The 13,470-nt window shown below is 35.7% G+C and overlaps 2 protein-coding genes across 2 annotated transcripts; one reads left to right on the top strand and one right to left on the bottom strand.

Moving 5' to 3' along the window:
- Positions 1-1,055: 1,055 nt before the first annotated feature.
- Positions 1,056-5,731, bottom strand: rassf9 (Ras association domain family member 9). Its single transcript, XM_055174517.2, has 2 exons — positions 5,555-5,731; positions 1,056-3,005 (listed from the first exon to the last, which is right to left on the bottom strand). Exons 1-2 carry the CDS (start codon positions 5,599-5,601, stop codon positions 1,736-1,738), a joined length of 1,317 nt encoding a protein of 438 aa, XP_055030492.2. The 5' UTR covers positions 5,602-5,731; the 3' UTR covers positions 1,056-1,735.
- A 2,366-nt stretch (positions 5,732-8,097) lies between these two features.
- On the top strand, positions 8,098-10,673 carry nts (neurotensin). Its single transcript, XM_055174511.2, has 4 exons — positions 8,098-8,456; positions 8,917-8,978; positions 9,403-9,630; positions 10,288-10,673. Exons 1-4 carry the CDS (start codon positions 8,366-8,368, stop codon positions 10,423-10,425), a joined length of 519 nt encoding a protein of 172 aa, XP_055030486.2. The 5' UTR covers positions 8,098-8,365; the 3' UTR covers positions 10,426-10,673.
- The last annotated feature ends 2,797 nt before the right edge of the window (positions 10,674-13,470 follow it).

The following is a 13,470-nucleotide window of genomic DNA, read 5'->3' as shown; positions in this document are numbered from 1 at the left end:
TATATTTTGCAGTATGTGCAGATACAGTACACTGTACATCTTAAGTCTTTGAGAAACATTCAAAAGTTAAGCTTATTTACTGTACACAGTTTATATATACAGTAGTTGTTTTAATGTAAAACAATTGGATGCATGCATATCTTGTTATTACAGCTAAATGTGACCCTGGACAGTACAACCAGTCATTAGTAGTATGGCTATATTGAACCCAGTCTCATGGAGTTGCGTATAAATAGCACGTAGTGTTAAAATTGTACAAATTCCACTTTGGCGTGCACACGATAGACCAGTCCTTCCCATTCACATCTTTTTTGTCATTTTATTTATTGGTTTCTTAATTGTTTTGCTATGTTTTTACCATTTTCGCTTGGGTTAAGGGTTAGAACAACTTTTTGTTATATAAAAATTACATCCAAACCCCAATTCCCAACTCCAAGCGACCATGGCTTAAATATAATCAAAAACATGGAGAAACCTGTACGTTAAATAACCTCCTTAAGCAAACCTCAAATCTAACCCTAAACCCAAGCGAAAATGGTTTAAAAAATAGAAAAAAAATTTGAAACCAATAAATAAAACGACAAAAAAAGATGTGCTGTTTAAGTGAATGGGAAGGACTGGCGTATCACATGCACGCCAAAGTGGAACCTGGCGTATATATTGCACGATTTTCACACTTCGTGCTATTTATACGCAACTCTGTGAGACTGGGTAGATTTGTAGCAATAGCCAACAATACATTAATGGGTCAAAATGATGCCAAAAATTTGTAGGATATTAAATAAAAATTGTGTTCCATGAAGATATTTTGTAATTTTCTAACCGTAAATATATCAAAACTTTATTTTTGTGAGTGAAGGTAGGCTAGTTGCTAAGTACTTCATTTGGACACGAGGTGATTTTCCCAATAATTAGATTTGTTTCGCAGCCTCAGATTCCAGATTTTCAAATAGTTGTATCTCGGCCAAATATATCATGTCCTAACAATCCATACATCAATGGAAAGCTTTTTCATTAAGCTTTCAGATGATTTATAAATCTAATTTTCAAAAAAAATTAACCATTTGGATTGATTTTGTGGTCCAGGGTCACAAATGTGTTGCTTTTCATAATGCAATGGACTTATTTACACTTTCATGTTACATTTTTGGGGAGAAAGTCTTGCATAACCTTTGTATTTATGTTGTATGCAAGTACATTTCTAATGCATTGCATTCTAATTTAATATACATGAATATTAAGTCCTTTTGTGGTTTTGTGGTGTAAAACATTTGAGTCTTTCCCAATATTTAATTTGGGCTTTAAGTGCATATGAAGTTTAATCTGTATGCTTTAATCTATACTAAATCTAAACTCTTCAAAATAAAGGGTGCTTCACGATGCCACAGAAGAACCATTTTTAGCCAAATGGTTCCATAAAGAAGATTTAAAGGGATAGTTCACCCAAAAATGAAAATTTGATCATCATTTACTCCCCCTCATGTTGTCCTAAACCTGTATGAGTTTCTTTTTTTCTGTTGAACACAAAAAAAGATGGTTCTTTGACAAACCAAAAATTGATCTTCTATGGCATCGCTGTGAACACTCTAAGCACCTTTTTAATAATTTTAAAGTGTTTGTGTCAGTAGCTGCGCTGTAACATAATGCAAGTGTAACAGTTAAATAATGTTAATATTTGATTTGAAAGTTTTTAAATACAGTAAAAAAGCACTTGTTCAATGTATCCTCAGCTCATCTAAACATCAGTATCCAGTGGAGGTGACCTGTCCGTGCACGGTGACAGCGAGTCTTGACTGTGCGTAGAGCTTATTCCAGTGTCTGAGTCTGTGTCTGTTACATCTGTAGGTGAGCATGTTTGTCTGACCTTGCTTGCTGTCTGCTGAGAGACAGCCGCCCTTATCTGGCTCTTCATTGGGCTTGGCTGGTCACCCAGCTCCAGTGCACCGAGTTGGGCTATGAGATGCTGGTATTCTTGGTTGCGTGACTGTAAGGCTGTTTTGTTCTGGTGCAGTTCCTTCTCGATTTCCTGGGTTTGGGAATGGAGCGAAAGCCCAGCTGTCATGCTCGACTCGAGTTCGTCGCGTAAGCTTTCCAACTCCAAAAGATCCGATGAGGACATAGAGAGGTCAGGTACCAAATCCAGGTCTGGACTCGCAGCTGCGGCCCCTTTCAACTCTTCCGAATCGGAAGTCCAAGCATTGCTCCTCAGCTCCAGGTCAATGTCTCGGCAGAGCCGATCAATGAGTTCTTTGTGTCTGCACAAATGTAGTTCTAGTTGCTCTATTCCGTCACTGGTGTTAAAGTACTCCTCCATCTGGCCCTCGTATTCAGATAAAAATTGGGACGATGCCTCTCCGTCTTCACATTCGATGAGGCTGGAGCGAGAAGTGGGGCTGCTTATCAGCTGTTGCTCCAAAAGTTCAGTTTCCAAGTCCAGCTCACGCATCTGCTGAATCTGTTGGCGTATGGTCTGGTCTTGGGAGATGATCAACCGCACCATCTTGCTGATCTCTTCAGACCCTTCTGACGTCTCTTCTCTGTGAATCTTCTCAAGTTTACGAAAGGCCCTCTTTACCATGCGCTTCTGCTTTTCCACAGACACGGCCTTGGCGTAATGCGCAGGTCCCTGCTCCGATCTCCTTGACCTCGCTCCCCGAGATCTCGAGGACCTCTTGGCTCCCTTAGACGATGGCACGAATTCGCTGGTCTTTACAAGAACAAACTGTATGAAAGGTCTCTCGTCACCCCATGCGGTCCAAAGTCTGAGGATTCGAGTGAGTGGCGGAAGAGCCCTTTCCAATCCCCTCCACCGTTCCAGGATGCAGAAGTCTTTGGGTTCTCCATGTAAAAGCCTTTTACTTTCGGGTATTGTCTTGTGGTCCTCTAATAAAGCTTTAATCAGGTCGGCACATGTCGTGTGCTTGGTCACACCGCAGACTATTTTTTCTTCTTGACACACCCGCACCTGGATTTCTTTTCCTGGTGTCTCCTCTACAACCTTAGACCTAAAAAGAACAAACAAGTGCAAACTATCAATTAAGGTGTCCAGACGTAAAATATCTATTTACATATCAGACTCCTGCCATAGTGTAGGTTTTGTGAATTTTTTTGAAAGAATTCAATACGTATGCAAGAGGTTAGTTAATAGTTAGACATTGCTACTCTAACAAGTCAATAGTTAAGCTATTCGCAGTTGGTATTCAGAAAGCCTCTCTAAAACATCTATATTAACTAAATCTGCAAATGCACTTTAAATACTAACCATGCAAAATGCTATTTTTAAACATTAACTCCACACGCACACATGTGCTAGTATTGCATGGCATTACAATAGAAGTGGGTAACCCTGGGATTTATGGGAAGTAAATAAGTGTAGCTATTCACAATACAAGCATTCACACTTGACATTGGTTGATGCAATGTTTTTTGAGATTCAGAATCCAGCATTGTATTACAGAAACGGTCTATTGTTGTTTGTCTATTCCAAAATCCTCATGAGTACAGGAAATGAAAGAGGGGAGATGGATGCACCTGTGTTTGTCTTTTGGGAATATCAATGGTGACCAGCCACATCCTGTTACATACATCCTGCGACCAAGTTGATTTATTGTGGGGCAATGGAAAATACCTGAATAGTTTGGATATATATTTCCTTTTATATTTACAGTAAAATACAGGTTTGTTTGTGTTTGTGAGTATTTTATTACACTTGAGAACATTGTGCATGGTTGGTCCATTACATAAAACAAAAGCCTGTTTTGAAACATATTGTACAAGTATCTGTTGTGGCCTAATAATCACAACGCCGGACACAATGTGAGGCTTACTGAAGTTAAACAAAACTGTACGTTCTGTTTCTCGTCTCACAGAGCAAACACGTGTTTTACCACCAGACATGATCACAGTAACCGAGCACATGCTGTATTAGACTCAACACACAGTTTGAAAAAGCAACATAGACAAATTCTTGTCATCTGAATCATTACGAGGTGTTGTGTATTTTAGTGGCCATGTGAGGAACAACTTCTCTTAAAAGACACGCACTAAAACATGTACTGTAGAGACATTAAAACTGTGCTTTTCCATCTAAAAGGCTTTTATTTTTTATTTTTGGGAAGACCCCCTTTACTTGATAAACATCACTGTGGGTGGAAAGACATAACATCTACATTGAATCTCTAAGTAAAGTGGTTGGTCTCAATAGCAAAATACAACTTTAAGCTCAGTGCTGTTTTAGTAGGTACTTTACCAATACTTAAGGTGTAACAGAGATGTTAATCTTGTTTGGCACACTAAAATAACCACACAATAATGCCAGCTGAGGTAGTTAACCGAAGGGTAATAACTACCTAGAGACTTAAATTCCCTATTCTTGGAGCGCATATACTTTTAGAAAATTAAATTAAATTAAAGCATCCATAAATCAACCATTCGACTGACACAAACCACTAGAAACAGACAGAGTTGGATTACCTTTGATTAGTTATCCCTTTGAACATTTCAGATAATCACAGTTGTCTTGCGCTTTAAAGGCCAAGTCAAATGAGTTGTTGTAAAATCAAGTCTTGCACATAATTTCGATGTAATTCCGAACCGATAAAATAATGTGGGTGGATTTATTTTTTGTCAATAGAAAACCGCAACATGAAAAACTAATTTACTATATATCTATCTACAATCCACTTTTCTGACCCAGCAAACATCAACGGTGACAATCAATTTAGACAGAAGCATCTGGAAACACAGATATCAGAAGTTAATCAGGCCACTTAAAATAAATGACAATACAAAGCCAATTATGGTGGTCACACCATGACAGGTGTCTTTCCACTTTAGCCAAGCAAAAAGCAATTATAAGCTTTTCTCTAAAACAGGTTTAATAATAATAGCAATAACAACAATAATATTAGGCATGTTTTTATATACAATTTTGATAAAAAAATTAAAGTGAATGTATTAAAAACAACACAATCAGTGTTATTTTTGAGACAACAGACTTTGTGCCCCTTAAGTTTTAAAACAACGTTTGTTGTAACTTTTATTTATTTTAACACAAATAATTGACACATAATAATGTGCTATGTGACACAAAAATGTGTAAAAAATGAACAAATCCTTTTTAAGAGTGTACATGTATATATTAATATGAAAGCTGAGCTATTTCTTTTCATCTACAGTAGGCATTAACCCACATACAGTACACGCATCCGACATTTAATATTTAGAGGGAAAATGACTCGGTTTGGAGACACTTGGCGTTACTTAACGCCAGCTACCTGCATCTATAGAGGCAACAGGGCGAGCAGAACAACAGCATTAGTGTAACTCGATTCTCTGCGTCCATGCAGTGAAACATTGAGAGAGCGAGAGCTGTTGTTACAGTGACGACAGTTTACAGCACCCCAACCCATTATTGTTAGTATGCGCTTTTCTCATTGTAAACTATTCTGGCAATTACGCACAAACAATAATTTATCGGGTTTGTTTGTTACTATGCATATTCGTGTGTTTCATGATACAACTGTAAAATGTAAGTTATTATTATGAATCATACCTGTTCTTCAAGCGCGCTTTCAGAAAGTTTTTCCCAAAAGGTGCCATTGCGCGTCATTAAACGTCAATACGATCAGAGTTCATTGTGTAGGAAAGCGGAGCGCTCGAAGCTCATCGGGAAAGTGCCGCTGAAGTGCTGATCGTGGAAAAAGTTCCTTGTGAACTTCAAAGTAAGATGAGTTACAAGGGGAGTTACAAGCGCGTTCACAGCGCAGGACCGGCCCACCGCGCACAAGGGGAGGTGACCAAATTCAAGGCTGCAGGGAGAGATGTGTAAAACTGATTATACAGAGATTTAAAAGCACTGTGATATAATGAACCATAATACAAGATTAGGCCTAATGTGTGTTTGTTATTAAAAAGAGACTCATTTTGATCTTTTGGTATTTCAAGTATGATAACCAAAATGAAGAAAACTTACATTTATTACTAAATCTAGTCAAATTTCACCTTCATGAACTTAAGTTTTGTAACAAGAGTCTTTAAAGGTGCAGTGTGTAATTTTTAGAAGGACCTCTTGACAGAAATTCAAAATAATATACAAAACTATATTATCAGGGGTGTACAAAGACCTTTCATAATGAACCGTTATGTGTTTATTACCTTAGAATGAGACGTTTTTATCTACATACATCGAGGGTCCCCTTACATGGAAGTCGCCATTTTGTGCTGCCATGTTTTTACGGAAGCTCTTAACGGACAAACGTTTTTACTAAGTTGTCTCTGGCGATGACATGTTTGTCCGGTGACGGCTACCGTAGCTTCTCTATCTGTGTTTTTCAAAAGCAAGAGGTGAGCAGTGGACTGAGCCTTAGGTTGCAATTCACAACCTCGCCACTAGATGCCGCTAAAATTTACACACTGCACCTTTAAAGAAATTGAGAATATAGTTCTGCAATTTAATCTATTTAAACTACTATTAGAAAAGCTATTTGCTCCGTCTTTAAAAGGGGACATATCATGAAAATCTGACTTTTTCCATGTTTAAGTGCTATAATTGGGACCCCAGTGCTTTAATCAACCTAGAAAATGTGAAAAAGATCAACCCAGTAACTTAGTTTTGGTAAACCATGTTCTGCAAGCATGTGAAAAAATAGGTAATTGAAATGTGGCTCCCCTTGTGATGTCAGAAGGGGATAATACTAATCTGCACTTTCGAACCACAGCATTAGTGCAGAGATCAGCTCATTTCACACCTACAAAGTGTCAATTTTAACATGTTATAATAAATTATCTATACCAGTGCTTCTCAAACTTTTTTAGCATGCGGCCCCCCTTGTGTACGGCGCATTCTTTCGCGGCCCCCCAAAGAAAATTTATGACAGAAAACTGTTCTAAAACTCAACTTTTAATTAAACAAAACATATTGAATGATACAAAGTAGTCCTGTTGGTTAGTAGCCTTATTTTTTTTTAGGTTTAATTCCACAGAATTCATGATAAATTAATTTATTTTATAAAATGTCATAAAGCTGGGGCCCCCCTGGCACCATCTCGCGGCCCCCAGTTTGAGAACCACTGATCTATACTGTATAGTATTTTGAGTTAGAACTTCACATACGTGCTCTGGGGACACCAAAGATTTATTTGCATCTTTAAAAAGTCTTTTGAAATGTCCCCTTTAAAATGTTTGAATCATTTAAAAGTTATGTCTTTGAATGTGTGTTTATAAACATAAAACTACCTAGTCCATCATTTATTCAGCCTTGACATTACAGACTATCAGAAGAAAGAATGTTGCTTGTTGTATTACAGATTGTACTGAGGGGAACTCAAAAAGGTTCACATTACTTTTATAATTTTGGCCAAAACAGTACCGATAGATATTTACATTGAAAGTATAAACACTATCAGAGAAAGATACAAAAGTTATCACTTTAAAAAAGGTCCCAATACCATTTTGTATGTACTAGTATGTGGTACCAATATGGAGGTACAAAGTATAGTTTTTTAAAAGGTACTTACCCCAGTGACAACTTTTGTACCTTGTACCTTTTCTCTGAGAGCGAATGACAGAGTTATCCGTAATATTTGTGAGAGATATAGACTAATAATGACAACATTAACACTGTATATTTTTCCACGTCACACCAAATCCTTCATATTGCGATACATAAAGCCAATTAAAGCAGGTATGAATAAAAATAGTTTTTAAAGCAAGTGGAAAAAGTCAGTGGAAAATACAGTATAATGGAAAACAGAAGTTATCAGTTACTGTAATTTGTTATCCTTACAGTACGTAGCTCTGTGTTTATCCAGAACAGCATGACCTGTGCTGATGCGTGCATTCGAACTGTTAAAGCTCTGTTTTTTCTTTATATCAATACAACTTGTCTACCTTTATCTTTCATCATCATCATCACGCTTCCAAGAACTAATAACAACTTCACCTCCCACTAGAATGAAGAGAGGAACATCAAATGAGAATATCTTCATGTTTTTGACGTCAACTACGCAACATTTCTTAGGTGTCTGTTGATGTCATCGTGACACAGGACAAGGGTGCACGGTGGGAGGGATGGGGGGAGAGAGATAGGGAGATGGATAGGAGGGGTATGAACGATATCGCTCTGACATCATAGACGGTCTTATATACTGGGTGGAATGGAGCCCAGCAATCCTCACTTCACTTCTGAGAAAGCCAAGAGAAGACGCAGCAAACAGGTTGGACGAAAACCAAGAGGATTTCATTGTGACTTCATCGGGAAGTGTTTGTCTGTGCCTCTCTGTCTCTGTTACAACTTCTCTCAGCTTTGCCATCGGTTTTACACTCTTTTCTGACCTCTAACCCTATGGACTTGGGCCTGTCTTAAATGTGCAACGATCGTGGGACTACCAAAAAAATGCAGACACAGCTGACCTTCATTATGCTACTGTTTTTATTGTGTGATGGACTGTGCTCAGGTAGGCAATTTAACATTTTAATACCTTTTGAAAAAAAAAATATTTGCAAGGTAAATAGTTTGATCATTTTCATGTCAACAATTTACATTAGGAATTTATAGGTATTATAGTATTTATGACGCAGCTATGTGAGATTTAATATTATATAGTACAAGTTTTAGTAATATCCTATATAACCCAAATTTAAAGGGAAATGAATAGCTCAAAGTTGCTCACTTTGGGGTCCAATTAAAAGTCTTATAGATTTAAATTGTTTTTGCCGACCCATGTATCTTTTTGTCTACCCAATTTAATATACTGAATAATGGTTCAAATAAATATTTTTATTTATATTGTATATATTGCATATACTTCATCTTTAGATTCCTATTTCAGAACATGAATTAAACATGCCTTTGGTGTTTTTGTATGATCAGGTTTTAATTTAAATGTGTAAATATTGTGTTTTGTTGCTCTTCAGACATAGACCAGGGGAAAAGGGCAATTGAGGAAGAGGTACTGAGAAGTCTCATCACTTCAAAGGTATAGTATTGCTTTTAAAACATCTGTAGCCAACAGAGGCTCTTTATAAAGGTGTCCTTTAAAGTGTAGGGCACTTGAATTTTAAAGTAAGGCTATGGTGTTTCCTTTCTTCTCGATTCGTTTTATAAAAATACTTATATACTGCATTAAAAATGATAGAGATTGATATAAAAATTACTAAAATAGTTTAAACTTACATACTGCATTGAGCGTTTTTTATCAGACTAAAGAGAGAATTAATCAGTTACTTTTCTCAGCCAAATTATTATTAGATTGTTTTATCTATGCAGTATAAAATCTAGACAAATATGACCTAGACCATGTATACTACTGTAACTGAGAAAATGGCTGGAAAAAGCAAAACTTAAATAAAGCTGTGATGTAGAGTGCACCATTAAAAGTGAATATGTGTTTTGCCATGCAGGTAAAGCAGAGCAAGCACATCGCCCCCTTGTGGCAGCTGCCTCTTCAGGATGTGTGCAGGATGGTGGGCAATCTTGGGGAGACATGGCGTGAAGCCTGGGGCACCGGGGAAGAGGAGGAAACAGGGGATCAGGATGACTATGATCGGGATGTCTCTGGTTCCTTTGCCCAAATGCTTGTGGAACTGCATGACCTTCAGAACCTCTGCAGGATACTGCAGCCCAGAGAGGTGAGAAACGATATTAAAAATTATTTGAGTCTATATCAGTTGTTGTCCTTTTAGGGATGGATCCCTTAGTGGAAAAACTGAGTGGTGAATTTTAAGAATGGCCTATTTGTTAAATGCATTTGTATTATTTTTCAAAACGCAAAGCAGACACACCACACGGTTACAGTAAGTTCAAAAATGAAAACTAATAAACTAATAAATAAAAACTAATGTAGATTTTTGTGTGTAATGCCAAAGTAAATGTTTTGGAAAAAAACATGAAAATGCAGTCAGGTTAAAAGTGGCCAACAGATGATCACAACACAAACCAAACAAATTAGGTTACATGGAAAAAAACAAAGCACTAAACCAATGTATTATTTTATTAAGGTCCTGTGCTTAAAAGTGATAGGGGATACTGTTAAATTTCCAGTTCATGAGTCAAATAAAAATCTGTGCTTTTTTGATTTTGGTAATTATTTTCAATAAGGTATACATTTTATTCAAGCACACTTATGAGAAACTCAAAGAAAGGCAGGCAACAAACGAAGCATCCGTCAGGACATGCCTGCTGAATGACGGCATCTGCCACCCAATTGATTGTTATTTACACTTTGTAATAATATACTGAGTGACATTATAGGTGCACTAATTCACATATTCTTTCTTTCATTTTAGCTTGAAGACGGTCAAGAATATCAGGATCAAAACGGTGACACCCCACTGAAGAGGAAATCTCCATATATACTAAAAAGGCAACTGCGCACCAATAAATCAAGAAGACCATACATTCTGAAGCGAAGTGCATATTACTAATGACCAAGACCCGCCACGTGGAAAGACATTTATACATTTTTGTGAATATGTGTCTGTTCTCACTGTAATACTGTAATAGCAACAGCAGTTGTGTGTTTGGTTTTAGCTAAGCTTGTTTAGGTCAAATTTGATTGGGATAAAGAATGTAAATAAAGCATCCAATTAAAGAGTTTATTATATTTATTTAATGTATATTTATTTTTCTTCCAATGTAATTAAATCATACTTATTAAAACTCTTATGATATTGATCAGTTCTTTTATTTCGAAATAATGCAACTACACTTCACCGAATTTGTGAATTACTTTGTAAAAGTATTTCTGAATAATATACTTGCCTGAAATACTAAAATGAGTAACACTGTATAGTATATAACCTTGTAGTAAGTATGAATTTATGGTTTTATTTAAACCATTTATGAAATCTATCTTCCCCATGTTTTGCCAAAGAGCAGTAATCACCTTCAGTCAAAAAGATAAGACCTATGCTACATAAAAAAAATTAACCAATCACATTAAAGCTTGTGATGACATCAGGGCCATCATTACTACTTAAAAGGCCTTAGTTCTCATCTATGCAAAGTATTCAGCCCCAACAAAAAAACACAATGTCAAGGTTATGACTATAACCACGGTTCCCTGAGATAGGGAACGAGACGCTGTGTCATTAGCATGACACAGCATTACAATTCCCTTTGAAAGGGAACCTCGTTTCACAGGTTAGGATCACATCACTAAATTCCCAAAGAATCCTGAGAAGATGTTTTGTGCTCATTATACATTTTTTTACTCTTTTTTTCTTCCAATTTAAATGTGTTAAATTGGAAGTAACAAAACTGTTTTCAACAGACACAATAATGTTAAAATAAAATACAGTGTTCAAATATAAACATCCGATCTTATCTGAGGCTCATATTTGGGTGGTTTCCCAGACAGGGTTTAGATTAATTCAGACTAGGCTTTAGTTATTTTATGACATTTAGGTAGTTTTAACAAACAAACCCTACGAAAAACAAACAAACAATACTTTTGTGCATCTTAAAACAAAACACTGGCACTAATGTTAGTACAAGGTGTTTTGAAATGAAGGCAGCTCAAAAATGCATTTTAGTCTATAATAAGTCCTGTCTGAGAAATCGGCGCATTATGTTATAATGTCTCCCATTTAAAGGGAATGTTGCTCATCTGTCCATTAAATTGTTTTATTTTTTTCACTCATATTTTCATGAGTTAATGTAATTGTAAAAACACTACATTCTGGCAAATAATTGACATTATTGTTGATTATCCTAATGCTTTAATTATGAGAGACATTAAACTAATACTCCACATTAAGACAATTGTAGGTTTTAACAAATTCATTGGTTTTAAAATCGCACTGTACAGTATCTCTTAGGTAAACGCTCAATTCATTTGTTATTTGTTCAATCCCACTTACATTAATGAAATGGAAAAGAGAGTGCTTGTTGATTTTCATTTCTCTAATTGGCCGTCTGTAATTAAAAAGACTAATGCATTTAAGTAATTGACTAAAAAAGAGCTGAACAATTCAAAGAGACCAAATATATTATTCCTCCATGGCCTTTGGACAGTATATATGCTCTAGTCTTATTGTTCATTATACTTTCGTGTTAGATTGAGATGTTACTTTATTTATCAAAATCATTTAGATTAACATAGGTGGTATAATCCAACAAAAACCTTTTTTTTATTAATTTGCTTTTTAAAGACATCCAGTAAGTTGTCAAAGCCTGTAAACCAGGAGATGGCAGTATAGTCTAATGCAATACATAAAGTAGGCACCAAGCTTGAAGATACAGTAGACTAATTTTCAGTTTATAAAGATGTTTAACAAAGAGCCAATGAAGTTACACGTTTTTCTGTTTTTAGGATTTATTGGGTGATTCTCACGAAACCATTGAAACACCACGGCACTAATGATTTTAGCTTTAAAATGTGTAATATAGTAACATTAAAAAGCATCAGAATTAACACAATACTGTGTTCTACCTTGCACAATGTGTGATTTCAACATAAGAATTTATAATTGGAAGTTTTATCTCATTTTCTGCTGAAATTCTCATTACCGCAATGTGTCCGGCTGTGTTTGAACATGCGTTATGTTGTAATTTAATCAAATTAACACAAAAATATTAAGAAAAAAACTAAATGGATGTTTTGCTAGACTACTTTAGATGACAGAAAAAATATTTACTGAATATTCATGTATAATAATAATGAAGAAAAATTAGGAAAATGATGTATCCATGCCTGATGTTCTCATCCTCCGCAACACTTTTTGAGAACAGTTTAAGCACACATACAGAATTTTAATAAAGTTTGATTTTGAGTGACCAAGCACATGGACCAGTTACTTCAAGATGGCTACCAGGTAAGATCATTTTTTTTACAGTTAATTTGAAATATTGTCTTGTCAGAATGCTTACACGACATTTTGATTATCATTACCGCAACAGATGCTTATTAAATGTTAATTTAATTAATAGAAGCATAATACGTTGATTTTAAATGCATGTGCAGAATCTCCAAATTATGTTCTTTCAGGTTTGTCATGTCATTTTGAAAATATGTCAGTGTTGATGTTTTCTGACTGTTGCGGTAATGAGATTTTTAAGGACTCATTTTTAAAATTATGTTACAAAAAGTGTTAAATGATAAGTAAAAGTTTTTAAATTAATGTTCCCATTTACTCCAGACTTTGTTTTTCAATGTCTGGTGGGAAAAAAAGTAAATTTAAGCAATTTTTACATTTTCATGCTTGACATTTTTAAAACCAAGTTTTCGTGAGAATCACCCTATTACTGGACTGGATACATCATGGTACTATAGTAACAATACTATAAAACAAACATATCAAGTTTACATTAGGCATTTGTCAGATGCGTATCCAAAGCGAGTTTTATAAGTATAACTTTTTATCAGTAAACCCACAACCGCTTGTTTCGCTAATGCAATGTTCCACAAATGAGCTGCGGGAACACAAAACAAATAAAGACTATATAGTAGCAAAATAATACAGGTCCCT

This window comes from Misgurnus anguillicaudatus, chromosome 15 (genome assembly GCF_027580225.2).
Source record: "Misgurnus anguillicaudatus chromosome 15, ASM2758022v2, whole genome shotgun sequence".
NCBI lineage: Eukaryota > Metazoa > Chordata > Actinopteri > Cypriniformes > Cobitidae > Misgurnus > Misgurnus anguillicaudatus.
This window is presented reverse-complemented; position numbering and strand designations above follow the sequence as displayed.